This window comes from Nannospalax galili, unplaced genomic scaffold (genome assembly GCF_000622305.1).
Source record: "Nannospalax galili isolate Female #2095 unplaced genomic scaffold, S.galili_v1.0 scaffold211, whole genome shotgun sequence".
Classification (NCBI taxonomy): domain Eukaryota; kingdom Metazoa; phylum Chordata; class Mammalia; order Rodentia; family Spalacidae; genus Nannospalax; species Nannospalax galili.
In genome coordinates this window covers 2006922-2033611 of record NW_008329624.1, presented here as the reverse complement: position 1 = coordinate 2033611, position 26690 = coordinate 2006922, and the positions used below count along the sequence as shown (strand labels likewise).

Here is a 26690-nt window from a genome sequence, read left to right as displayed (position 1 = left end):
GTATGCCCAACTGGCATGGAAAGTTGAAGAGCTAGCTTCTAGTGGGAGAAGGGCGACGGGTGGAGGGCAGAAAATACTGTCTGAAAATAAAAACTTCTTCCTTGTGTGTTCAAATGGGTTTGGGCATTAAAGAGGCAAAAGCAAGTTTTAGTTCTCTTAAATTCCTAAATATTACTTGGAAAATTAATGTTTATTAGTAAAACCTTATAAAAATGCCTGCTGCCCCACCCCATTCCCACACTGAAAATGGCATGGTTTCGTGAGCCAAGCAAGAGATGGTACTACAAAGTCCACAAGCTACACAAACTGGATTTCATCAGCCAGCGCAGCCAAGGGTCACACAAATTGTCTTTAAACTGGTTCCAAAACAGGAGTGCGCATTTTCACAATTCCTTTTCAAGAAATTTCCACCCAAAATTTTAAATAAATAAAAGTTTAAAAATCAGATGTTTGCTCTCTAATGGTGATGTAAAGTAGCTGTTCAGTAATGCACTTTTGGGCTAATTTGATGGCAGCCACCTCACCCAAATGAGGGGGTGACATCTGCAATCTGCAAGCCAGTGGCCGGAGGAGGACTTCCTGGTTCTGGTTGCCAGCAGAGGGTAGCAATCTGTCTTGTGGAGGGCAAAGGCAAGAGCTGGAAAAGCATTACCACCCCACCACCCTCCCCAAAGATCTGCTGCCAGAGACATCCTACTGGGTGCCCTGCAGCTCCCTGAGATCAAGATCAAGTGGGGCACAAGGTCCCATTCAGGGCCTTCACCCCACTACCGGGCAGCACAAAGGTGCGGGACAGCCATAATGAGCCATGAAGTGAGCAGGCCCTGCCTTCCAGGGCATGCTGCTGTGGCCACCAGCCTTCACTGAGCCGCTGTCAGGAAGTGAGGAGCACACGCCCTGTGCTTTCAGCTTCCTGCTGCTCAGAGGTCTCTCACAGAGCCAAATGAACTGCTTCCTAAAGGGGCCCAGAAAGGCCTGAACTACCGTGGACAGACACTCCACTCAGATAGTGTCCCTCAATGAGCAGCCAGGGACCTACGGCTGGAAGCCATCGGAAAACACCATGGCCTCACAATTCATTTTTAAGGCTTTAAAATGTTCAAAATCATTAGATTCCATCAGAATTTCAAGTGATCTTCCTAACCACAGAAGCTTTCAATTATTAAATACAGTTGGAAATAGACCAAATCAAATTTAGTGAGATTGGCTGAAGAAAGAGCTTGTTCTGCCTCAGGTGATAGTTGAGCCTAAGACTTGACTGAGGGAGCACAGAGCTTGGCAGGAGGGTTCTCACCTGTTACAACCACCCCCTGGGTGTGATGCAGAGGGACCAGAAGGACTATACTAAGGATAAGCTGGCCTGCATTCCCAGCACTCTGGAAGCAGAGTAGGAGTACTGAGTTCAAGGGCAGTCAGGGCTACATGGCAAGGCTCCACCTCAAACAGCTATATCCCACAACACACAGGGCCTCAAAGCTGTGGTACCCTTTAGCATCCACTTATTTTCATCGTGAATAAATAAGCATAAATAACCAGTAAGAGAGCAATGGCACGATCAGAAAATAAACACGCTTAGCATTGTTCTTTATTTTTAAGCATGATTTTATATTTGAAAATATCACTGCCATCTTTGGTTATTTGTACATTTAAGTCAGTGCACATGTATGAAAACTCACTAAATTTATCTGCCAATCATAGAAGTAGTCATGGCTATTAAAAACACCACCACACTGTGACACGCCCCAGTGTACAAGAAGCAAGGCTGGAATGCAGCTCGCCATATCAGAATACTTCTGCATCACCTACAAACTGAACCACTGTGGACTCTGGTTTTAGCCTTCTTGATGTTGGGATCAAAGGAAAAGGGAAACTGCCTCAAAACAATGTGAAAAGGGCAGGATGGGCTACGTACACATTTGTTACAGAAACTTTCTCTGAGGTGCTTGATAAATGGAGTCAAGGCTACCAGAATGACGGAGTGGGGTACTTGACAGTGTGAGGTACAGCAAAGAGAATGCTCAGTTCTAATTCACTGCAAAGCTACACTAAGGGTCTAGAATAAAGGCCAAGAGCACAGGCCACTTCTGGTTTTTTGTTGTGGTGTTTTGGTTTGGTTTGGTTTGGTTTGGTTGATTTGGTTTGCCCTGGGCACCAAAGTTCAAAAGACACAGAGATGGAGCGAAGAGATGGTATCCTCCCCAGGCTCTCATTCCTCCCTTTCTCGACATCTACCGTTCCTTCATTTCTTATGGTGTTATAAAATACAAATGTGAATTTGCACCCTTGTTCCTTCATACACAACTGGAGACTATTTTCTGTAACTAGCTTTCAATTCCTTAACAACGATTCATGGGGCTTGTTCTATGTCTGTAACTGAACACGGACCTGATTCTGTTCTGTGACTGTACAATAATGCACCGATTACAGATGCTCTATTTTAGCCACTCCCCTATTGATGTACATTTATATGTCACTTCATACAACATACAGTAAGCAACCTCATACATATATATTTCATGCACAATATTCCTACAGTGCTGTTCTCTGCCACTGAAATTTCTGTCATAGGCCAGTACCCTGACCACTGTGACAGAGTGGTATTAGCAAAGGAAAAGCCAGTTTATACTCCAGTCCATCATTATGGAATAAAACAATACAATATCCATCTTGTTATTATAAAAAGTAGCATTCCAGAGGAGGGAAGCGGCAGGTTCACCCACCACTTCCAAAAGAATTTAAGAACTCGGATCATAACCCAAAGGAAGAATGAAGAGGAGGAAGGAGGAAAGCTCAGTCATGGCCAACAAAAAGTAGCAGAACTCACAAGAAGTGGATGGGGACACAGGCAGAGGGCCTGGGGACAGAAAGGCAAGGGACAAGGCAGGCGGGGCATGTAGCCCAGTGGTACACTGCTTGCCTAGCATGCACAAGGCCCTGAGTTCAATGCCCAGTGTATGTGTCTCTGTCTGTCTGTCTCTCTTGGATGTGGGAAAAAGTTCTGAATAGCTTCATGAAGTCCAGTGTTATCTCTGCTGCTTTCTCCCTCTGCTTTGGAAACTCCTACCATCAATTAAAACAGCAATCTCCTGGCACACAATGTGTTTTCAGTGGGGAGAGGGGATTATGCCACATTGGGGGTCCTGAGAGATCAGCCCTGTGGTAAAGAAACTTAGGATGCTACAACATCTATCTCTAAAAGAAATTGGAAGTACTCTTTCCCAAACTGCACACAGGAAGAAGGCACAGTCACCTTCCTGCCACCTCAGGGAAACCCTATTGGAAATATCAGCAAGGACAGCTAACACGCAATGTCATTCACAGGAAAGTTCCTTTATTCTCTTGGTTTTGGGGTTTTTTTTTTCTTTATGTGTACAAGTGTATTGCCTGCACGTATGTGAGTGCACCCGTGTCATGCAATGCCGCGGGGGTCAGAAGAGGGCTTTGGAGTCCCCTGGAACTGGAGTTAAAGACGGTTCGTAGCCCCCATGTGGGTGCTGGGAATCGAACCCAGGTCCTCTGCAAGAGCAGTCAGTGCTCTTAACCACTGAGCCATCTCTCCAGTCCTATTCTCTTGTTTTTTACCTGCCACACAACAAAACCTTATGTAATTTGCCCAGCTGGTGTGTAGCCACTGTGCTGGAGTGTCTCAAAGTGACAGCCATACATCTATTTATGAAACTACAAAAAGCTGAACTGCCTGGTAAGTGACAGGAATAAACCACACTGGAATGCGATAAAACCCATCTTCTAAAGTACATACAGAAATGGTTACTGATCAAATGGCACCATGTCTGGGATTTGTTTCAAAAAGTACAGGAGGGCTGGAAGTGTAACACAGAACACATGAGCCCTGGGGTCAATTCCAGGCAGGAGAGATAAGGGGGGCAATGCTGGGGAAAAGGTGGGGAACATAAGAATGGACAATGTACACGAAATGTGACCTTATAACTGGGGAAGGCTGGGTGACGAGTGATGGGGCTCCATAGGATACTGTCTAGTCTATCACTGAAAACGTCCACATAAATGAAAAAGGAGTGTGTGGTAGAAGAGAATCCTGCAGAGACCCAGAAGGCTGAGGTGGACTTGAGTCCCCACCTGAAACACTGCAATAACTTCGTAGTTACCTCCAACCCCATATTCCCTGCGAAAGCATGTTGAGCACAGAGCTCTTCATCTTTCAGTTTCTTGAAACCACTTCCTCCTTTGTATCTTCAATGTGTCTGCTGCACTACTTAATCCGAAAGCTGAGGGACCCCTTCCTCAGTCATCTTGACAGATGAACTTTACCCACCCGGGTTTGACTCCAGATCCCATAGTGAGAGGTGCAGTACTGTTGCTCAAGCTCGTCTCCTAGAGGAAGCCTAACATCTGACCCTCACCCTCACCTGACTTAAGAAACACCCGCTCTCCTGTTTTGAGAACTGTACGAAGCCTTTTGCAGCCAGGATGTCTTATACAGATCTCAAGGCTTTGAGTCAACAAACCTAACTTCAAGTTTCAAATTCCCCTTTCACTAGTGGCTGACCCGGAACAGTTAGTTCAGTGTCCCACTTTGTGAACACCCTGTCCCTTCACTCCTTGGCATTCTCTCTTAGGCCTAGGTACTAAAACACAGGCTGGAGTGGGGCATGGTTATCACTGTGTTATGTCTGGGAAAATGAGCAAAGCTCAGGTCAAAACCACACACCCAAAGTTCAATGGTTTTGTTTAATTATTTTTAAATGTATTTATTTTTATGTGTATGAGTTTTGCCTGCAATGTAAGTACACCCATGCGTTCAATGCCCACAGAGGGCATCAGATCCCATGTACCTGTAGCTACAGATGGTTGTTAGCTGCCATGTAGGTGCTGGGAACCAAACCTCTGCAAGAGCAGCCAGTACTCTTAACTGCTGAGACGGCTCTCCAGTCCCTCAGCTGGCTTTTTACTATAAATTCTACAGTTCAATTTGAAGTTTAGATTAAAGTCATAGTCTTTCCAATACATGATATGTAGACATAAGCATATTGCTATATATACATATATATACCTACACACAACAAGTTCAAAAGCTACATATTCCAACCATTATTATTATATAGACATAAACATATTGATATATATATATATATAAACATACATCAACAAGTCCAAAAGCTAGATATTCCAACCATTGTTTAGTTCCTACTAATTCAAAGGAACAATTATTTTATAGATCTAAAAGGATATTCTAGGAAAGAACAGGCATGCCCAAGCTACTTCCTGACATTTCTTCCTGGTAGGTTTCAGTATAACTCACACAGAACGCTCACACAAACAGCTGACATCAACAAGACTGTGTTTGTAGCACCAGATTCCTGAACAGTGAGGGAGGTGACAGCTATCCCCTACACCCAAAGTGAGGGTGAAGCCTGCAGGGCCCAGAGCTGAGCTGTCTCCACTAAGGAAACAGGGCATCCTAGAGGCATTTTCCCTCTGTTTTGGTAATTCTCCTTAAACTACCAGTAGGTGGGAGTGAGAAGGAAAGCCATGTGGTTTCCTAAAATTATGCTTCCTAACATGAAGATAACTTGGGAGCCAGGGACTAAAGTAATTCAGATTTTTAATAATTTTCTTAAAGCCACAAAGACAAATAAACCATAGTAACTATGATTATAGGAAAAACTACCTTTAAATAGAGTACTAAATTTCTACCTGGAAAAAAGAGAACATTTAAAAATGTGAGGTTTATCATGAATTACATCAAAATTAAACCAGAGAATCACTGCTGTGGAGCAAGGATAACATTCATCACCTCTGGCATCTGGTAAAACGGCAAAGTCCCGGAGTCTCCCTGCCATGCAGGACATCCACAGGGTCCTAGGTCCTGTGGGTAAGGCATTTGCCAAGTGTCTTAGTTTGTTTCTCCATTGCTGTGACAAAACACTCTGACTACTACCAACTTGGGGAGGAAAGGGTTTATTTAGCTTACAACTCCCAGGTCGCAGTTCATCAGGGAGCCCAAGGTAGGAACTCAGGGCAGGAACCTGGAAGCAGGAACTGGAGCACAAACCATGGAGGAACGTTGCTTACTGGCTTGCTCCCCTGGCCTCTGCTCAGCCTGCTTTTTTATACAACACAGGCCCACCTGCCTAGGGGTGGCACCACCCACAGTGGGCTGGGCCCTCCCACATCACTCATCAAGAAGATGCCCCTCAGACATGGCCATAGGCCAGTCCAATAGAGGCAATTCCCCAATTGAGGCTCCCTCAACCCAGGTGTGTCAAGTTGACACTACAACTATCCAGCACACCAAGCAACTCTGAATCACTGGAGCAGTGTACAGGAGCCCCAAAAGGGCTCCTGCTTAGAGGAACTTTACAGGTAGGAGAATTGTCAAGCTGTACCCCAAATAGCCAAATCAGAAACTCTAGGAGTGGGGCCCAATACGTGTTTCAAACATCTCCCAGACGTAAGTCTAAAAGCAAAAGGAAAGTCCCTCAAGGATGGTCTCGAGGCTTGACCACTTGCCCATCTCTGGAGTAAAATGTACCCCTACGTTATAAACAGTAATAAAAGAGACAAGGACTGCACTAGATTAAAACCCAAACTCCGTATGTTCCTTCTGTGTGACCTTCCAGTGTTACTAGTAATAAATAAATTAATACATAGGGGTGAGATCTGGGACAAGACCAGAAGGCACTGGTAAGCCCATGTGCAAACCAGTGGCTCTCAAACATCGATATGCATCCAAATTTCTGGTAGAGTTAAATATAGACAGCAAAGTTGTCTAAAGACAACAGCTGGGGTCAGAGTACTTACTGAGGTAAATGCCCCCAGGTGACTCTGAGTCAAGTAGCTACCCTCCCTGCTAAGCAGAGATGCACACCTATCTGATGGCCTCTCCGCTCCTACTTCTTTCACAAAAGTTACTTTCACCAAAGAACCCACTCCTCACCCTAAAAGCTGAGCACTTTGGGGAAATCTGTCTCTACTTTCCAGGGTAAAAAAGTTGCTGCAGCCCAAACCAGAAAGCTCCAGCAACAGCACTGTGCTTCAAACATGTGCAGACACTCTTCCTCTGGAGCACAACGTGCACACAGCTTATTCTATTTAAGGTGTTTTTTAAAAAATTGAAACAACTGATGAAGGAAGAACTTTCATATATAAATTGGGTTTTCTTTTCATACTTAACATACTGAAATAAGAGCTTGTTAAAAATAATGGACGAAGAAGAAAATATCCCCGATTTCCCTGAATCAGAAAATGGTATGAATAAGCACAGGGCACCCACATGACTCTTCCCGGCTCCTCCCTGGGCACCAGTGGACACAAAGCATCAGGGAAGGGAGCAGACAGGCTGCAGGGGCTGAGGGAGCCGATGCTATGAGCCAGGCCCCGAGGAGAGCACTGGACCTGCTCCCCATCCTGGCAGAAAGGCATCCTGTTCCAGCTACTGGGTCTGGGGACTCAAGACTAACTGCCAGAGAAAAAAGCCAAACCCATCCATTTGCCAGAATGCATGGTTCCATCCCCTAAAGCCTTCCATGTTGACAGGCAATGGTGGGGGTGAAGAAGGGAGGGAGACGCAAAGGAGGGAATGTATTTAAGGATTGTCTTAGTTTATTACCCTGTTGCTCTGATAAAATCCAAAACTTAAGGGATAAGGTATAATCTGTCTTTCCTACAATTAAGATGGATCTTCCCATATCAATTAAGGTAATTTCCAACAGGCATGTCCAACTGAGTCTCAATTCTGTTAAGTTGATAATACTAACCATCATAAGAGCTCACCCTTAGAGGTGACTGGAGCTTAGCTGATCTTTCAACCTAGTCCTGTTCTAGGTTGACTCTGAAGTCTTCTTTACCTCTTAATGAAATACATCTTAGATACATCAGTTTCCTCTACTGTGTCCACAGCAGACACCCTCATTGCCCGGTAATGTGCTCTCTCAATCTCAATGAACATACATGACATTCGGCAAAGCAGATGCCCATGAAAGGCCTGGGAGATGCTCCAAGCCAGAGCCAGGCTTCCGGCAGTTCTCCACTGGGAACCCCTTCTACCCATGTTCTAAAGTAAACAGCATTACTATGTCATTCCTCATGTCCTGGATGAGTTTCTCTTTAGAATGTCAATCTAGAAAGAGGAGAAAAAAAAACTTTTAAAAGTGTTAAACAGCGGGGCTGGAGAGATGGCTCAGCGGTTAAGAACACTGGCTGTTCTTGCAGAAGACCCGGGTTCGAATCCCAGCATCCACATGGCAGCTAAGAACTGTCCATAACTCCAATTCCAGGGGATCTGACAGCCTCTTTTGACTTCCGCAGGCACTGCACGACATGGGTGTACTTTCCTACATGCAGGCAATGCACGTATACACATAAAAAATAAAAATAAAAATAAATAATAAAATGTTTTTTAAAAAGTGTTAAACAGGACCAGGTGTGGTGGGCATATCATTAACCCAGCACTCAGAGGCAGAGGCAGGAGGGTCTCTCTCTGTGAGATTGAGGCTAGCCTGGTCTACATAGTGTGTTCCAGGTCACCTGACTCCACAAAGAACCCCTCCCTGCCCAACAATATTGCAACATCCTCCAAACACTTTCTACATCTTCAGCAAGATTTTTTTTTCAGAAACTCTCAGGAATAACAACTACCAAGATACAGATGTGACCAATGGCCCTCTTGAGGAAAACTGCTCCCAGTACAGGACAGCAGGCTCTGGGGCTCACCTCACTGCTCATCACAGGAGGGAGGAAGCAGGACAGACAGGAGGACAACCTCTCCAACATCCCTGCACTGTGCTCATGCTACTGGATCTTGCACTGGCCTAGGGGACCTGAAGCAGGGTCTACTCACCCAGTCAGTCTAGGAATGACCCTTGCTCCCCTTCAGGGTAACTATAGGTTTGGCCTGAGTACCACAAACTCTTTAAACTTGAGGGTTCAAAACCTAAAACCACTGTACATAGGGTAAACAAGAAAAAAGAGGAGATTCAAGATTCAAACATAACCTAAAGTTCACTGGTAACTGCCTGTAAAACACTGACTGGTGTAGACTGGCCTGCATGCCAAGTGTTTTCAGTTACAAGTTAACAGACTCTTGTGAATATCTAATACACAATTACTGACAATGAACCCTCAATAAATAACAAAAATGAAAGGAGCAAGTAGGCACACACCTCCTCTCCCCGGAAGCTGAAGGAGTGGCCTAACCTGGACATAAGCAGCACAAACAGTGAAATGGCTAAATAACACAGTGCTCGCAGCACACACAGCATACCACAGGTGTCGAGCTTACTGTGACTTCTGAGTTCCTTCTGTGATGTCAGTGGCATGTTGCCATGAGTTTTACTTCAGAAATATATTTCACTGCATTTTGGCATGCAAGAAAGTATTTTCCAAAGGTAAACTCTATGAGATTTTGTTTAACATGTTGATTACGGTAGATCTTTTCTAGTAAATAATTCCAAATGCTTTGCTATGCATTCCAAAGCTACTTCTTCTCATGGTGAATCCCCCTTTGACATGCCACAGCTCACTGTACCTCCAGCTGAAAACTGCTGACCCCTATGAAGAATGCTAAGATTAAGAAAGATAGTGAAAACATCTATAACTCCCCAAACACACCTAAATACACTTAAACTTCCACTTGGTTCAACTACTGAGTAACCCATTATCAGAGGTGATAGGCTAGCACTATTTTTTTTTTTGTTGTTGTTTCTAATTGAATGACGGGGGCTGGAGAGATGACTCAGTGGTTAGAGAACTTTCTGCTCCTGCAGAGGACTGAGCTCTATTCCCATCACCCCCAATCAGGTGGCTCATAGCCACCTGTAACTCCAGGGGATCTGATGTCCTCTTCTGGCCTCCACAGGCACCCAACACGCATGGCATACATTCAAACAGACACACATACACATATACACACATTAAAATAAAGCAAGCCTTTAAACCCTGTAACCCACAGTAACAACTGGCCTGGGACGATATGAGCAACCGGTACAACCGTGGCATGAATGCTGGGGACGTGACCAATCACTTTCTTTTTGAAGTTAAAGCTCATTCCACAAGATGTAACCACGGCTGGTACCAATAACCGAGCCAAAAACTCCTGGCTGGCTAGTTCACAGAACCTAAGGGAGAACCTAGTACTATTATTCTCCTAAATAAACACAGTAATAAGCTGCCCCCTGAGTACTTATCTTTATACCCACAGATTAGTGCATCTCTCAACTCTCATCAGAGAAGTTTCTTTTTGCAGTTCATGGTGATTAACAGAGACCCACAACTGGTCAATAGGCATAGATTAAGAGAGGGGGCGATCAGCTCTAAATAGGACCTCTATACAACACCCATTTCCCCCAAGGCTTAGGATCATCGTGGTAAAAGGGGTGGAAAGAGTGTAAGAATCCAAAAAATAGTGGATACCTGTAGTGAAGCAGTATTTGCTGAACATGACAGAACACTGGCATACATGAACTCCCGGGAGCTGAGATAGCATGCACAAGATGCAGTCAGACAAAACCCCAGCCCCCCGCAGAGGCGGCTCACCAGGAGGTAATTCACCAAGCCCCACTCTAACAGAGGAGCTGCTTGCTGGCTGCTGGGGGAAAGAGGCTCAGTTTTTCTTCAGGGTTACAAACTCTGGGGCTACTTACCCTCCAGTAGATGGGCCCACACACAGGCAGCACTAAATGGACACAATGGTATCAAAGCGGGAGGAATGGGGGGAGGGGTATTTAGCTGGGAAGGGAAAATGGGGACAAGAGAGGAATTAGAGGGGAGGGAATGAGGTGGATTTGATCAAAACACTATATTGCAAGTACGAATACTAAAATATTTCAAAAGTTTTAAAAAAACAAATATTTTACAATTTTTTTTTTTGAGACAGGGTCTTACTAGTAGCATTGGCTGGCCTTGAACTCACAGACTCACAGAGACCCACCTGCCTCTGCCTCCTGAGTGTTAGGATTAATGGTGTACCATGCCTAGTCCATTTACTTCTCTTTTAATAGCTGAGGAAAAAGCAAGAAAAGTCACTTTGGCTGTTAACAGCCTTCAGTCTAGAAGCGCAATGTCATTTGGGGAGGGTCACTTCCTCAATTTCCAGTAACAAAAACTGGTCCTTGCTAAGACCACCAGCCAACACATTCATCCCTCAAGACCTTATCAGGAACACTTCAGCCAACATGGAAGGCTTGGCTGGAAACACACCTCATTCACTAGACTGTAGCCCCTCCCAATCTCTGGGGCTCCTTGGGAAGTAGGCCAGGCCCCACTAATCACTGGCTCACAGCATAGGACACCACAGCATAAAAAGTTCCTGTAATAGTTTGGCTCTTCTACTAGCATATGTCACCTGCAGTTTATCTAATAGATCTGGAGTTCAAATACATATAGAACAAAAACAAGATACAAAAATATCTTCAGAAGAATACATTCAAAATATCTAATGTTCCCCTCAAAAATCTCAGTTTGAAAACCATGAAACTCTATATGCAGACAAAAGTCAAGTTTGAAATGTCCTTGATGCTTTAGACTGAGATTTTTTTTAAAGACACATTCTGACACACAAGTCTCTACATCAACTATTACCGACTTAAGCAGTGTTATTTGGTACAACTCTTGTATCAGAAGAGGGTTTTTCCACAAAAGTAGCAGTGTGGTTTGAAGCACACAGAGAGAGGGCAGCTACAGGAGGCTGGTCAAGTCCAGCTCCTACAGTCAGCATCATAAGCCCACTGTCATAGCAAAGGGACAGACAGAGGGCAACCCTGCTGCCCTAGGCTCTCAACATAAGCATGTATCAAGAGGCTGTGGACAGAAGGTTCCTGGAGAAACGTGTGCCCCAATGTGAAGCAGGTGGGTCTTATATCAGCAAAGTGGGTCAGAACAGGAACTTGAAGAAAACTCTTTCCTTCACGCCACCTCAATGTACAGGTGCAGAGGCAAGGGGGTAAGGGGACTTGGTAAGGAGACCAGGAGCAGGGAGGCAGCCCAAAACACCTTAGAACCCCAACATAATGAAAGGAAACTTACAAACAAAACAAATTTAAAACTCTGAGCATTAGCCAGGCGTGGTGGCACATGCCTTTAATCCCAGCACTTGGGAGGCAGAGGCAGGGGGGTCTTTGTGAGTTCAAAGCCAGCCCGGGCTACATAGTGAGTTCCAGGGCAGACGGGGGGACCAAGAGGGCCCGTTTCCAAAAAAAAAAAAAAAAAAAAAAAAAAAACCCTCTCAGCATTAAAAGAGCTGTTCCTTCTACACATAGGGATCAACTTCAGGTAACTCAGAATGAGGAAGAAGTAAGCCAGGACACACAAACACCTCAGAAAGGAAGCAACATCTTCAATTCCTTTCTTTGAAAAGGCCTTAAAGAGAAACTTTCACAAAGGGAAATGACAGACTGTTGAGTGAGACACGGGTGGGTAGACAGTGCCCCTGGCTGTTGTACTGGTCACCCACTACGTCTACAAGAGACAAACAGACCGGCCGCTCCTCCACTGGAGTGCCATGCTGGGCCTAGAAAGAGCAGCGGGGAGAGGAGGAATGTGGGATACATATGGAGCTTCAAGGTCAACAGCAAAGGGGAAGATGGCAAGTACCCAAGAGAAGTTCTTCCCCATGCAACTGAATTTCTAGGACTTTGTCATCTCAGAACCACAGCACAGCAATGTTGATCAAGTTCACAAGGATGTGGGGTCTTCAACCATGTTGAGACACAAGACAGTAAGTAGAAAGGTTTCTAACTGAAAAGAAAACAAAAAAGTAAGAGCCACTGGAAAAATACACAATAAATTATACACAAGTAAGCTAGGGGAGGGTCTCACTTGTTAAAAACCTTCTGGTGAGGGACGTGGAAAAATACAAGTCTTTATTTAAAACGTGCCATTCTGTACCCAGCAATTTCATTTGGGTGTTTGCTGGAGGGGAAAGCCTGTTAGTCCACAGATTGGCATACAGGCCTACTACATACAGAGAGAGAGAGGAGGGAGAGAGAGAGAGAGAGAGAGAGAGAGAGAGAGAGAGAGAGACCAGAGAGAGAGAGAATGAAAGAGCCAGCTAGAGCTACCTTCAACAAAGCACTGTGGGCCATATCAAAAGATGTCTCAAAATCCTGATACCCAGCAGCAAATGTTTATTTTCTTCAACACATACACACACACACACACACACACACACACACACACACACACACACACACACACACACAAAATCAGCTATGTGCCAGCAAGCTAAAAAGACACTTTGAGTGATTAAAGCAGCAACAATACTCAAAATGCTCAATATGTTTCTGTTCTGTGCCAGGCTTTGACCTGCTAGAGATAAAACAACCACTAAACAAAAGTCCTCCCTCTTACAAATCTGATTTCCTAATGGGGTGGGGAAGGCACGGGCAATACCAAACCACGCTGCCACCAAGCAGCGCCAGGGAGAAACCTGAAGCAGGGAAGGGGTGTGGAGGGGCCTGAGGTGCTCCGTGCAGAGAGAGAAGGCCCGCAAGACAAGTGACGACACAGTGACACAGTAGAGGCCTGGGGCATGAGAACTGGGGTACACCTAGATTTTGAATGGATTTAGGGGTCAGAATGGTTTGAAACAAAGAAAAGAACTAAGAAAAATCACAAAGTTTCTGGCTAATGGGGCCAGCAGTTGCGACTGAGCCTGATGACCTAAGTTCATGTCACCAGGACCCACATGATAGAAGGAGAGAACAGGCCCCCTCAAGGTGTCTTCTGACCACCTCATAAGTGCAGCAACAGGCGCACACATACATACACACACACACACACACACACACACACACACACACACACTAAAATAATAAAAGTTTCTGGCCCAGCTGTTAGGAAACATGATTTGTTTGGAGTGAAGGGGTTACAGAAGGAGCAGCTCTGTAGAAGGACCCAAGGTCAAGAGAGTGGCTTGGGGTGTGTGAGCCTCAGAAGCCTGTGAGATATCTTTGTAATGCTGGACAGTAGGAAGGGAGGGTCAGTCCAAGTCAGAGAAGTGTATTCAAAATCACAAGCCTTTAGCTACTTCACACCATGAGACCAAGTGACATCACACAGGGAAGGAAGGTGTGCGCACCAAGGAGGCCCCAAAACAGGTCCAAACTGAGCCAGGAGAAGTGAGGAAGGAGGCGAGGAGCTACAAGAGGAGGCTTGCTCTGTCTCTAAGGCTTCTGACAGACTTGGAAGGACAACTGCCCAGAGCACTGAATGACAGGACTGCCCTGGGGGCTTGGAGGATGGCTGCTTCAGGCCATCTGATCGCTCTCTTGTGTGGACTCTGAGGGAGAAAACAGCAGTGGGGACTAAAGCAGGGGCTGCTGGGCCTGGCCTCTGAGGGAGATGCTGAGTCAAAGGACATGGAGAAACAAGTTCAGGACACTTACTGTCGTGAACAAAGGTGGCTGGAGGTAATAAGACACTAAGAGTGGATGCAAAGTACTCCCACTGCAAAAACAATCAGGTGGACAAGGCATATAGTAATTAGTTGGATTCATTCATTCCACAATCCCTCCATCCTTCAAAGCACCGTGGGGCACATGGTAAATACATGCAATTTTATCTGTCCATTTACACAGAAAAGGCACAAAGTCATATGAAAAAAAAGCTTTTTCAGCAAGGTATTTAAAATAAAGAAAGGCCTTACAAGATGAGGAAAATTCAAGGGGTTAGAGAAACAGCAGCAAGGAAAAAAACGCTTGTTTTGTTAAGAGAAATGGCAGCGAGTTTTGATACCAACAGAAATGACAGAAGGGGTAAATGATGACTCCAGAAAAGAAAGGACCTAGGGAAAGTCAGTAATGTGAAGGCCCAGGGGGAGGAAGCCTTGGGTACAGGCCTTGGGCAGGCAGAGAGGAGAGGGGGGCTGGGGGAGCATGGAGAAGCGGGCCTCCGTGCTGGAGCTCACTCCTCTGGGGAACAAGCAGCAGCACTGTCAGCTGAGAGTAGACAGCAAGGCATGTGAGAGAACACAGCCACAGGGCGGGATGAAAGGACCTGAGAACCGACAGCTTCAGGGCAAGGGTCATCTCAAGGTAGTGGTCAGGAGTGAAGAGCTAAGCCTCCCTCCAGCTCCCCACTCTGCTCTGAGCAGGCCAGCCCAGACTGCTCCAGTCACGGGGAGGCTTATGCAATGGGGGAAGGGGTACTTAAGAGGATTTGCAGGGCAATTATAAAGACTGGGAATTTCAGCTAGTTAGGAAAGGACAGCAGAGTCCTGTGAGAAACGGTGAAAGGAGAGCGTCCACCAACTCTTCGACTGCTCAGGTGAATGTGAAGAACTGAGTCACCATTTTCCATAAAACGGTCAACAGAGGCATTCCCAGCACCTAGTGTACCACACTGCCAGACTTGGTACTCCACTAGTGCCCACCTGCTACTTGGCGTTTTAAAGTATTACATACACGCTTACTGCAAATAACAGTAAGACAAAAGAAAGTTTTAATAGTTCAAAGGGGCTCTAACAGCCTTTTCTTGGGTGTTACTGCTTCATCTATAAACTTAGACCATTTCCACACATTTGGAATAACATGCCCTTTTTAAAACCAACTCTGTGAGCATGCTATTGAGAGCCCTAACTACTACTTTGTGCTCCAGGGTCCTGGGGATCCAGCTGCTCTTGCCACACCCTCCCTACGCCTGGGGCCATGGTCACCACACCACACCCTGAGATTCTACAGCTCTCATTCTGCAGCATTTACTGGGGAAACAAGAGCCTGAACTACAAACAGCCTGCTGGCCTGTTTGTTCCTTCCCACTATATGTAGAGACTATCCTGGCTTTTACATTTTTATATGGAGACCTATGTTGTATATGAATTTTACTTCACAAAAATCAAAGAAAGGTATAACCTGCATACACTGGCAAGATGTCACAGGAGCAAGTACTTGTCACAAGGATAAAGAAATGCACTGAGGGTCAGTAAGGTAGCTGAGTTCAGTCTCTGGGACCCATGATGGAAGAAAGGAACTGATCTCTGAAGATGTCCTCTGACCTCCACAGGTAAGCATGTGTACACACACACACACCCCATACATATACACATACACATACAATAATAATAAATAAAATTTAAAAGGAAATGGAATGAAGTTTAGTGGGTGCCCAACAGGAAGGAGAGATGGAGTTGCCCAGAATATGAAAGAGATGCCAATCCTCGGATCATCATCCCACATCCCACACGACTTCAAAAGTCCCAGTATTCCTTTTACCTAAAAACAAGCAACAGGCCCGATGACCTAGGCCCACCTATAATCCTAGCTATAAGGGAGGCTGAAAACAGGAAGACGGAAAGCTCAAGGCTCACCTAAGCCATAAAATGAGGTAAGGCCAGCTGGGTAACTTACTGAGAAAACACAAAGTAAAAAGGACTGGGAAAATAGTTCAGTTGCTACACGGTTTGCCTGGCATGTGTGAGGCCTTAGTTCAACCCTCAGCATGTAATGCACACACACACACACACACACACACACACAAGCACACACACGCACGCGCGCTCTCACATACAACTACGTAGCGCACCATAAAAAGCTAATTATCTGAGTTGAGAAACCAACTTCATTTTGCATAAGAACCAAGTGTTCTTAAAATCATTTTAGCACACAATGAATTTCCCAGGAATGAACCTACCAAGTATGTGGAAGAAATGATTCGTTGAGACCTGTCCCAAAAAATGCTCATCCTCCTAACAGAGCATCACCAATGCTGATTCTGCTGGAAATTCGAGAGCTGCTGATCAGTCCTCCAGTATGAATCTTGTCTTCTGCTATCACATAAAATGTAAGATCTAAGAAGTCGTCTCATGGGGCTGGGTCTGAACATTTGCTTGATATACAATCTTATTAAATACCACTTCCCTTAAATTTTACCACAAAGCTATATATTATTCTGGCTTACTTGAAATTTTGTAGGTAGCTTATTTTATTTCTGAACATTCTTTAAAATGAAAAAAAGGCATTAGGAAAGTTTCACTACAAAATGAGAAATTTAAGCCAGGCATACTGGAACATGCCTATAATCACAGTACTCAGGAGGCTGAGGCAGGAGATTTTGAGTTTGAAACCAGCCTAGACTACATAATGAGATTCTACCTTAATTAGAAATAAAGAGTGAAAGTTGTACAAGTACCTGATATAAGCTGGGCATAATGGCATACACCTTTAATCCCAGTGCTCAGGAGGCAGAGGCAGATAGATCTCTGTAAGCTCAGGAACAGCCTGGTCTATAAGACCAGTTCCAGGCCAGCTGGGGCTATAGGGGGGACCCTATCTAAAAACAGCCAGTCAGACAAACAAAAAAAAAAACCAAAACAAAACAACAACAAAATAAAAACAAAACCCCAAAACAAACAAAATTACCTAATATAAACATTGTTTTAAATAATATAAAGGATTTTAAACAATGAGAAAATTTAGACTGCCAGTTTCACCAGCATGGAGATTTGATACTCTGTGTATCTGTTGACTAAACTATGGGTAAAACACCTCTGATCATCTTCTCTAGGACCACGGGCTCATCATGAGCCTGAGCTGGGCTCAGAGCCCAGGAAGTGAACCATCAGGGCAGTAGAAGCTGACTTGTGCTTCACACTCTAACTACAGTCTGCTGACTGCAGGGAAGGGGAAGGGGAGGGGTAGTCTGAGCTTGCAGAAGGGAGTATACTAAGAACAAAGTGAGGGACCAAGGAGGGCCGCTGGTTAGGAGCTATGAAACCTACTAAAGAGAAAAGAGGTGCCCTGGAGGAATAAAAGGCATAGCTCCTTTGAGAGGCAACCACAGGCTAACCATCATCAGAGTGTCTGGTCAAAATTAACACCTGCCTGCATGGTGTGCAAAGCCGCTGGATAAGAAATTTATTTAAAGTGGTCCCAGAGGCCACCCTGCATGAACCCTCTAATCAATCTTTACTTGGCCATTGTCGGACAACCAAGCATCATGTCAAACAATGTAATAAATTCACAAGATGTGCATCCTATCAGTCGGTAACTATGGGTACCAGGCCAGCCTCAACAAGGGGGCCAGGAGCCATCAATGTGGGTTACTATGCCATGAGTGAGGAACTTGAAGGAGGTACAGAGGGGAAAGGCTGGTCTGCATCTTGTCTCAGCAGGCTCAGCTGACAACACTGGAAAGGTGAGCACTAGAGCCATCGCAGGCCCTTCCTGCAAGGGGAACATCAAGAGAAGGGCACGACTTACAACCGTCTCAAAGTGCTAATCCTCAAGCCAGTGGACCTTACTTGCAAAGTGCAGGAAATAGGTGACGTTCGGCCACATTCAGAGCAAACAAGCAGGCAAAGGACAAAAGCTCAGTTTTCCCACATGCCGAGGCATACCTTCCACAAGGGAAGAAGGACTGCTCTAGACAGGAGGGCTAGGAACCAAGTCAGCTTACTAACATGGTCTAGATGCTGCTCAAAACAAATGACTACACAGGCATTTGAGGCCAATTGGAGATATCCCAACATCTCTAGGGGTGGCAGAGAACTATTCGGAGGTAAAATGTATGTCTTTGATTCAACTAAAAAAGCCTTTGAAAAAGGATTCTGTGCAGTAGAGACTGGGAGAAAGATGGGGGTGCAACAGAGCACGTCGTAGCAGGACACCAGTGAAGCAGCTGGGAGGCAGCGTCTGTGCAGAGTGCACTGTTCTGCTAACCTGCAGGCTAAGACACTCTAAATAAAAACCTCAAAAATGAAGGACGAAACACAATTCAGGTGGCAGTACCCAAAGGTGGGCAGTACCCACAGGTGATTGGCCAAGCAAAGGCCAGCCAAGCCTTCTGAGGAAACAGGCTCAAAACCCTGGCCTCCATAAAACTCTTTCAGGAAGCGAAAACTTAAAAGAAATAAGACCAACTTTAGAAATAAAAGATGATAAAATAATGCTCATCAAAATTTGAGAGATCAGCCAACGCAGCAGTACTTAAGAGGTCTTAACAAAAGAGGCCTGGGACAAAAAGGTCAAGTAACACTCACCTGAAAGAACAAAACGCAACAAAAAGAACAACAAAATAAACACCAGAAAAGTAGAAAGCAAGACCTAACCAAAGCGAACAGGTTAAACTATACACGCGTATTTAAAAACAGAAAAGTGAAAGACTAAAACTGCCTTGGAAAAGCTTTTGCCAAAAATGTTTTTTCTTAAACCACTGACCTGAAAGTAGAAAAGGGGCGATGTAAGGACTGAGAGGGGACACAGGGAGGAGGGAGAAGGGGGAACACGGGAGAGGACAAAGGAGAGAGTGAACATGATCCACAAGTCACACACGATTTAAACATCAGAGTACAATCCATTAACATGTGTGACTAAAAAGAATGTAAGGAAAACGACCAATTCCAACATCTTAACTGTACGTTACAGAGGCTATAGGAATAAGGACTGTAGTGAATTCACATTAATACAGTTGAGAATATAGACAAAATGAACAAACTCATAAAATATGAGTCCATACACACAAACTGATTTAAGAAAAAAAATTATGACCTGAAACTCTTATAACCACACATACAAAAAAAATGGAAAAACAAGTTAAAAACTCAAAAGTGAAACAAAAGGCAAAAATTAAGAACCACACTATCCTTTATGGCTTTATGAACACATCTATCAAACATTCAATGACAGGCAATGCCAAATACTGAAAACTGTTCCAGGGAATTAGAAAAGAGACTAGTCCACAATTTATTCTACAAAATTCCACAGACACCAGAACTTCAAGAAGATAATTACTGCTCAATCTCATTGTGAACACTTGCCTAAGAAATCTAAGCAGATGTTAGCAACTGAGGGGTGGGGGGCACAGGGAGAGAAATGGGAGCTGGAGAGATGGCTCAGCTGTTAAAAGTGTGTAATGCTCTTGCAGAGAGCCCCAGTTAAGTTCCTAGGATGCATGAGGTGGCTCACAACCAAGGGTGTAACACCAGCTCCAGGGGCTCCAACATCTGTAGCCTTAGAAGGCACTGCACACATCCATGTATACCCACACAGAAACATGCATCCACACAATTAAATAAGTCTTTTTTTAAAACTTCACTGTTTAAAAAAACAGTAATAACAATAAAAAAAAACCACTGCATCATGAGCCTGTTTATTCAAGGATCCAAGTTTGACTTATGCTTTCATAGCTGAGGTTCATGCACCACAGGAACAAACCGAAGGTGAAAAAGAAGTGATTGTCTCAACAGATAGTCAACAAGAATAAGATTCACTGTCTACCAGGACGGTGCCTCAGCACACTAGAAAAGAGTACGGGTTACATTTAATGACAAAGATGAAAAGCCTTTCATCAGGGCTAACTCAGGAATGGTCTGCCAATCTCCTTGTAACACTTGTTTGGAGAAGGGAGGGTGCAGAAAGACAAAAGGCCTGGACAGTAACATATATTCTGTAGAACTTACGCACTTTGCTGGGTGCCGTGTGCACACCTTTAGTCCCAGCGCTGGGGAGGCAGAGGCAGGAAGATCTCTGTGAGATGAGGCCAACCTGGTCTATGTAGTAAGTTCCAGGCCAACTGGGGCTACAGGGAGACCCTGTCTCAAAAAACAAATAACAAAAATTAAGTATTTTTTAAAATGGCAAAACCTATGAGAATTGAGTGATTCAAATCAGCAGAATTAACAAGAACTTAAGCCACTGGCCACACACAAAAAGTTAATGTACAAGTTCATTACAGCTCCAGACTGGTAACAGTGAGAAAAGACAGTTTTTAAAGGTTTGAAAAGAATAGTTTACAGTAGCAACAAGGCGAAAATACATAGGAATCTTCCTAATCATAAAAAGAAAGAAAAGCAGAAAACAGTACATCAGGTCTTTTTGAAGAAATAAATTTAAACCAAGGGTGGAACAGGGAGGAACCACTCAGGAGTGACGTGGAATGCAGACATGACAGGAAGAAAGACAACCAGAGATGACAGAGGCAGGTCCCACAGTGCACAGTACTCACCTAGGAGGAAAGGGCCACGAGAACGGCTGTGTCTTCTCTACCAGGGTCAATGCTGTCTGTCCCACTTCATTCCTCCTAATTGCCTAATTCTCCCCAAATCCTTGAAAGCAGCCAACTGAAGACGCTCACCCCCTAATTACACCTCCGTACATCCAGTGCTATTAGCAAGCCCCTCTTGGGGATGCTCCCCAGGTTCCTTGGACCAGCATCCACCCTGTCCTGCAGCATGCAAAGGTAAATAAACTACACTGCATCACATGTTCCAGCTGTTGGTCATCGGCTTCAACTACACAGGCAGTATTCTGGTACGGTGATCCTGCTTGCTTTACCATTCCCTCAAGTTCTAGTGATTCCAAAGAAAAATATAGAATGAAAGAAAAGACACAGTTACAACACCACCAAAAACTTACAAAATACTCAGAAAAAACATAATAGGAAATGAAAAGTTTAGGCTCTGCGTGGTGACAGACTCCTATAATCCCAGCAAAGAGAGAAGGACAGAGAGTTCCAGGTGAGTCTGGGCTGCAAAGCAAGACTGTAGCAAAAAAGTTTTCATTAAAAAATAAAATAAGCAAACACAAGTAGCCAAGAAAACTCTAAAAAGAATAATATGGATATGCAACCCCAGCAAATTCCAAACACAGCAGGCCAGAAGGAAAGAGGCAGAAACCCCACACCACACCTGAGGGGATTCAGCAAATGACAAAAGGAATTCACCAACTAATGGCGCAAAGACAGCTGCAAAAGTTAATCTTAGGTACATTTGGACGGAATTAATTTAAATTCCAAATATAGTGTGAGTGGGTCTCATCCAGTAACTGAGACCAGGCTAGAATAAAAAGATGTCCAGCAGAGTCTGTTGAGACCTCACCTGCACCAGGGCCTTCCAGGTCTTCAGCTTGTGGACGCTACCCTCTATTCTTATTAGTTTATTTTGTGCAGGTGTGCACCACAACGCACACCTGAGGTCAGAGGAGGACAACTTGCAGGGATCATCTCTCCTTCTCCCATATGGATCTTGGGGAACGGAACACAAGTCATCAGGCTTGGCATTGGCAGGAAGTACCTTTACCCACTGAGCCTTCTCGCCAGCCCTACCACTCTCTGTTAGCGGGCACCCACGTACACACCCACACCCACAGTGATCCAACTCCTTATAATGAAAACACACACACACAGACAGACAGACACACACACACACACAGACACACACACACACACACAGACACACACACAGACACACACACACAGACACACACAGACACACACACAGACACACACACACAGACACACACAGACACACACACAGACACACACACACAGACACACACAGACACACACACAGACACACACACACAGACACACACAGACACACACACAGACACACACACACAGACACACACAGACACACACACAGACACACACACACAGACACACACAGACACACACACAGACACACACACACAGACACACACAGACACACACACAGACACACACACACAGACACACACAGACACACACACAGACACACACACACAGACACACACAGACACACACACACACAGACACACACGCACACAGACACAGACACACACACACACACAGACACACACACACACACACAGTGATCCAACTCCTTATAATGAAAACACACACACACAGACACACACACACAGACACACACACACACACACACACACACACACACACACACACAGACACACACACACACACACCCCAATTCATTATAATGAGTACATGCCCTACCGAGTCTGTTTCTCTAAAGAACTCAATACAACAACCCAAAAAAGAAGGTACCTAGGCAAACCCAACTCAGACCACATCTCTCCCAATAAATTATAGAAGTGAGGTACACAAATGACTGTATGAAAGTACTAGAAAACAAAGGAGTCTCTTTATCACCCTAGAGAGGGGGACTTCTGAATAAGCTTATAGTATGGAAAGTCTTTTGAATTTCCATGGAAAATAAAATTAAAAAAATCACACAAGAAAAACCATAGAATTTTTTTTTTTTTTTTTGGTTTTTTTGAGACAGTTTCCCCATAGCCCCAGCTGGCCTGGAACTTGCTTTGTAGACCAGGGTGGCCTCGAACTCACAGAGATCTGCCTGCCTCTGCCTCCTGAGTGCTGGGATTAAAGGCGTGCACCACCATGCCTGGCCTAAGAAAAACCACAGATTTTTAACTATATCAAAAACTATACAAACAACACTTTGCATTACAAAAAAACCTCTATATATAATTAAAGTCAAAAGACAAATGCCAACTCAACACAAATATCTAATCTTCCAAATAGTTTTCATAAATCAATTTTTAAAGCTGAATTTTAAAATCAAGATAAAAAGACATAAATTTACAGCTCAAGAAAAAAACAGAAATGCTTTTAAATCTAAACATCTAACATCACTTAAACTCAAAATGTGTCATCATGTTTGCAATAATCTAGAATCTTCTAGAAAACAATGGCACAATGTGCATATGGTATAAACGGGACTCCTCTGTGCGTAGCTATTTGGCAATATCTACTAGAAGGGGAACACACATCCCCTTAGAGCTAGTGTGCTACCTGCAGGAATTTATCCTACAGACATCATTGTCTGTGAATAAAAGGATGCATTAGCCAGGAGCCAGGCGTGGTGGCGCACACCTTTAATCCCAGCACCTGGGAGGCAGAGGCAGGTGGATCTCTGTGAGTTCAAGGCCAGGCTGGTCTACATAGTGAGTTCCAGGACAGCTGGAGCTACGGGGAGACGGGGAGACGCTGTGTCAAAAAGACAAAAAAAAAAAAAAAAAAAAAAAAAAAAAAACAGGATTCATTAATAGGTTACCAGGACAGCAATGTTTGAAACTACAAATGACTATAAACGATTTAAATGCCCATAAGGAGAACAGGTTAAATATATCATGGTATGTCTATAAAACCCAATAAGGCTACAAAAAGGGATAAAAACTTGCTGGGGGGAGGGGGGAGTCCAAGAGTGTAAACAATATTACAGCGTTCCAGCGTTTGTACAAAGAGAGCAAAACTTAAAGTACTGTGCAACCTCTAACATACATATGCAATACATCCATTTATTTGCATAGACGATATAAAAAAACTAATTATGTGGTTATCTAGCCAGGGATGGCGATGGTGATACTGCTGAAGGAGTTTCACTGGCAAAGAAACTGCTCTGTCTTTTTGGACACAGGATCTTGGTACTACAGAACAACTTAGACTTTCAAATGCTCAGTCATCTATAGCTTGTAAGTTGAAACACAAGAATGAATTCTAATACACATTGAGGCATGCTTGGTTTTACTTAGAATATATGTAAAAAACATTTTTATATCAGTACATTACAGTTGGCTACAGTACTTATCATATAATTTGCTGCATTCAAGTAAATATTTAAATATGAAGAATATTAAATAACTAATTGCCATCTACTGGAAGTCATCAGTGAATGCTTCGCAAAGGAAGTAAATTTTGAGCTTGGTCTTGAAGAAAGTGACTGGTGACAAGTGACTCAGAACCCTAATCAAATTGGTTTTACAATCAGAGATTCATTTCAGCACAGTGGAATAAAGTGAGTAATGCAATCTCTACTTGAGTCCTTAAATTTTGATGACATGTCAAAACATTCCAAGCCCACAGATAAGTTCAATAAGGCTCTGAAAGCCCTTGTGAAAGCCAGTAACTTATCAGGACCCAGATGCCAGCCTCTCTCACTTAAGAAGAACTGATACTGAAGTGCTCTAAAATGTCCACACACTAACAAAAGCTGGCCAAGGTTAACTGGAATAGTGTACATCCCACTTCTATAAATCCTAGATACCAATGCAGAAAGCAGGACTAAACACAAGTCTGACTCTCCTGTGGTTTTAGCAAATTTTGCCCAAAGTCATAAACATTCTTTAGAACTCTATAATCAAAGTCACACGGGAATGGACTCCAACAAACCCAAGAAAACACTTCAGAAATGCAGTTCTATATATTTACATATTTAGCTTGAGATCAGAAATCCATTCCAACCATGGAAGAAGCCCTTAGAAAACATGAACAAGCCCACGGCACATGTGTATTCACCTCTTTACCATACCCATCCCACAAAACAGAAAGGAAAGATGAACACGGAGAAGCCATTTGGATGCTAAGGACTGGAGTGCTGACAGGCTAACTCTGCATTCAGAGTAAGAGTCCCAACTCCGGACAACTCATTCCACTGAAGGGTGACAACATAAAACAAAATGGAACTCAATCATTTCACCAAGTACATGTTTTTATAATGTTTTTCTTAACCAAGTGAGCTGAAATATATGGCCCAGTAGCCAAAATAAGTATTTCTTTTTTTATTATATACGTGTGTATGTATGTGTGAAGGCACATGCATGCCACAGTATACGTGTAGAGGTCAGAAAACAACCTATTAGAGTCAGTTCTCTTTCTACCATGTGGGTCCTGAGGCCTGAACTCAGGTCATCAGGCTTGGCAGCAAGTGCTTTTACCTGTGAGCCATCTCACCGGCCCCCAAAACAAGTACTGAATAAGTTTAATTTCAACCAGAAACTAGATGGGCACGGAGGTAGCACACCTGCAGTCTTAGTACTCAGGAGAACAGAAGCAGAAGCGCCAAATGCTTGAGGCCCTCCAGGGGCACAAAATGGGACCCTGTCAAAATAAGATTTAGGAGGAGGAGAAAGAGGGAGAAAGGCGGAGGGAGAGAGGCAGGGAAAGGAGTAAAGGGGGGGGGGAGTGGGAGGGAGGGAGACCTAGAAGCTATTTAATGTACTAAAGCAGACCATTCTAGTTTGTATTGAAGTGATTATCTGTTTATAAGCTAGTTTTAGGAAATAACAGTAGAAGAGCAACCATATTCGTCTACTGTAGAATGTAACATTAAAACAAAAACATGAAAGGTAGAGGCTGGAGCAACGGCTCAGCAGTTAAGAGCACTGGCCGCTATTGCAGAGGACCCAGGTTTGGTTCCCAGTTCCCACATGGTGACTAACAACCATCCATAACTCCAGTTCCAGGAAATCCAATGCCCTCTTCTGACCTCCATGGGCATTGCATGACACAGGGGCACTTGTACACATGCAGACAATACACTCATATACATAAAATACTTTTAAATGAAAGGTCAAGATAATAATAATCATGCACATGTCAACTAGTAGGGTCATATGACCAGTAAAACTGTTCCCCCAAATGGGCCTTAACAAAGTGGAAGAACACTTTTTGGGGAAGCTAGAACATAAATGACAAAGAGCGTGAAGTGAGTGACACTTGTGCTGTCACCAACTGTAAGGCACGCAGCTATTAAATAAGCACTCACCCTTCCCGGTCTTCATCTTCAAGGATGCAGGGTAAGGTAGGGAGAGGAGGGGAAAGAGGAGGGAGGGATGAGTTAGGCTGGGGTATAGTTTTACATTTTTCTCAAAGTTCCTTTTTGTTTCACTGAGAATAAATATTAAAAGGAGGAGATTTTCAAGCATGGCCTGCCTTTGAACACAGACCTGGAGGAGGAAACAAGGCCCGGGACCGGCGGGCCAGGCTCACCTGCTGTGCTTGGTACCTCTGCTGGGACTGAGACTGCAGGTACTGCGCCTGGGGTGGGAGGTGCGGGGGCTGCGGCTGCTGGTTGTAATATGGCTGTTGGCCTTGTTGGCAGTAACCACTCACACCTTGCTGTCCGTACTGCGGTGGCATCTGTCAAAGTCAAACAGAGCAGATGAGAAAATCAAAATGTGCAGGAGAAAGAACTCAAACACTGT

At 44.2% G+C, this 26690-nt stretch overlaps 1 protein-coding gene across 6 annotated transcripts in view; it reads right to left on the bottom strand.

Annotated features, from left to right (window-relative positions):
• The window catches only part of Arid1b (AT-rich interaction domain 1B), a 417231-nt gene that overhangs the window by 270434 nt on the left and 120107 nt on the right, over window positions 1-26690 (bottom strand). For all 6 annotated transcript variants that reach the window (XM_029566701.1, XM_029566702.1, XM_029566705.1 and 3 more), the window contains one exon: window positions 26476-26625. In XM_029566701.1, the coding sequence (XP_029422561.1) occupies window positions 26476-26625 (150 nt within the window). The remainder of the gene's footprint in view (window positions 1-26475; window positions 26626-26690) is intronic.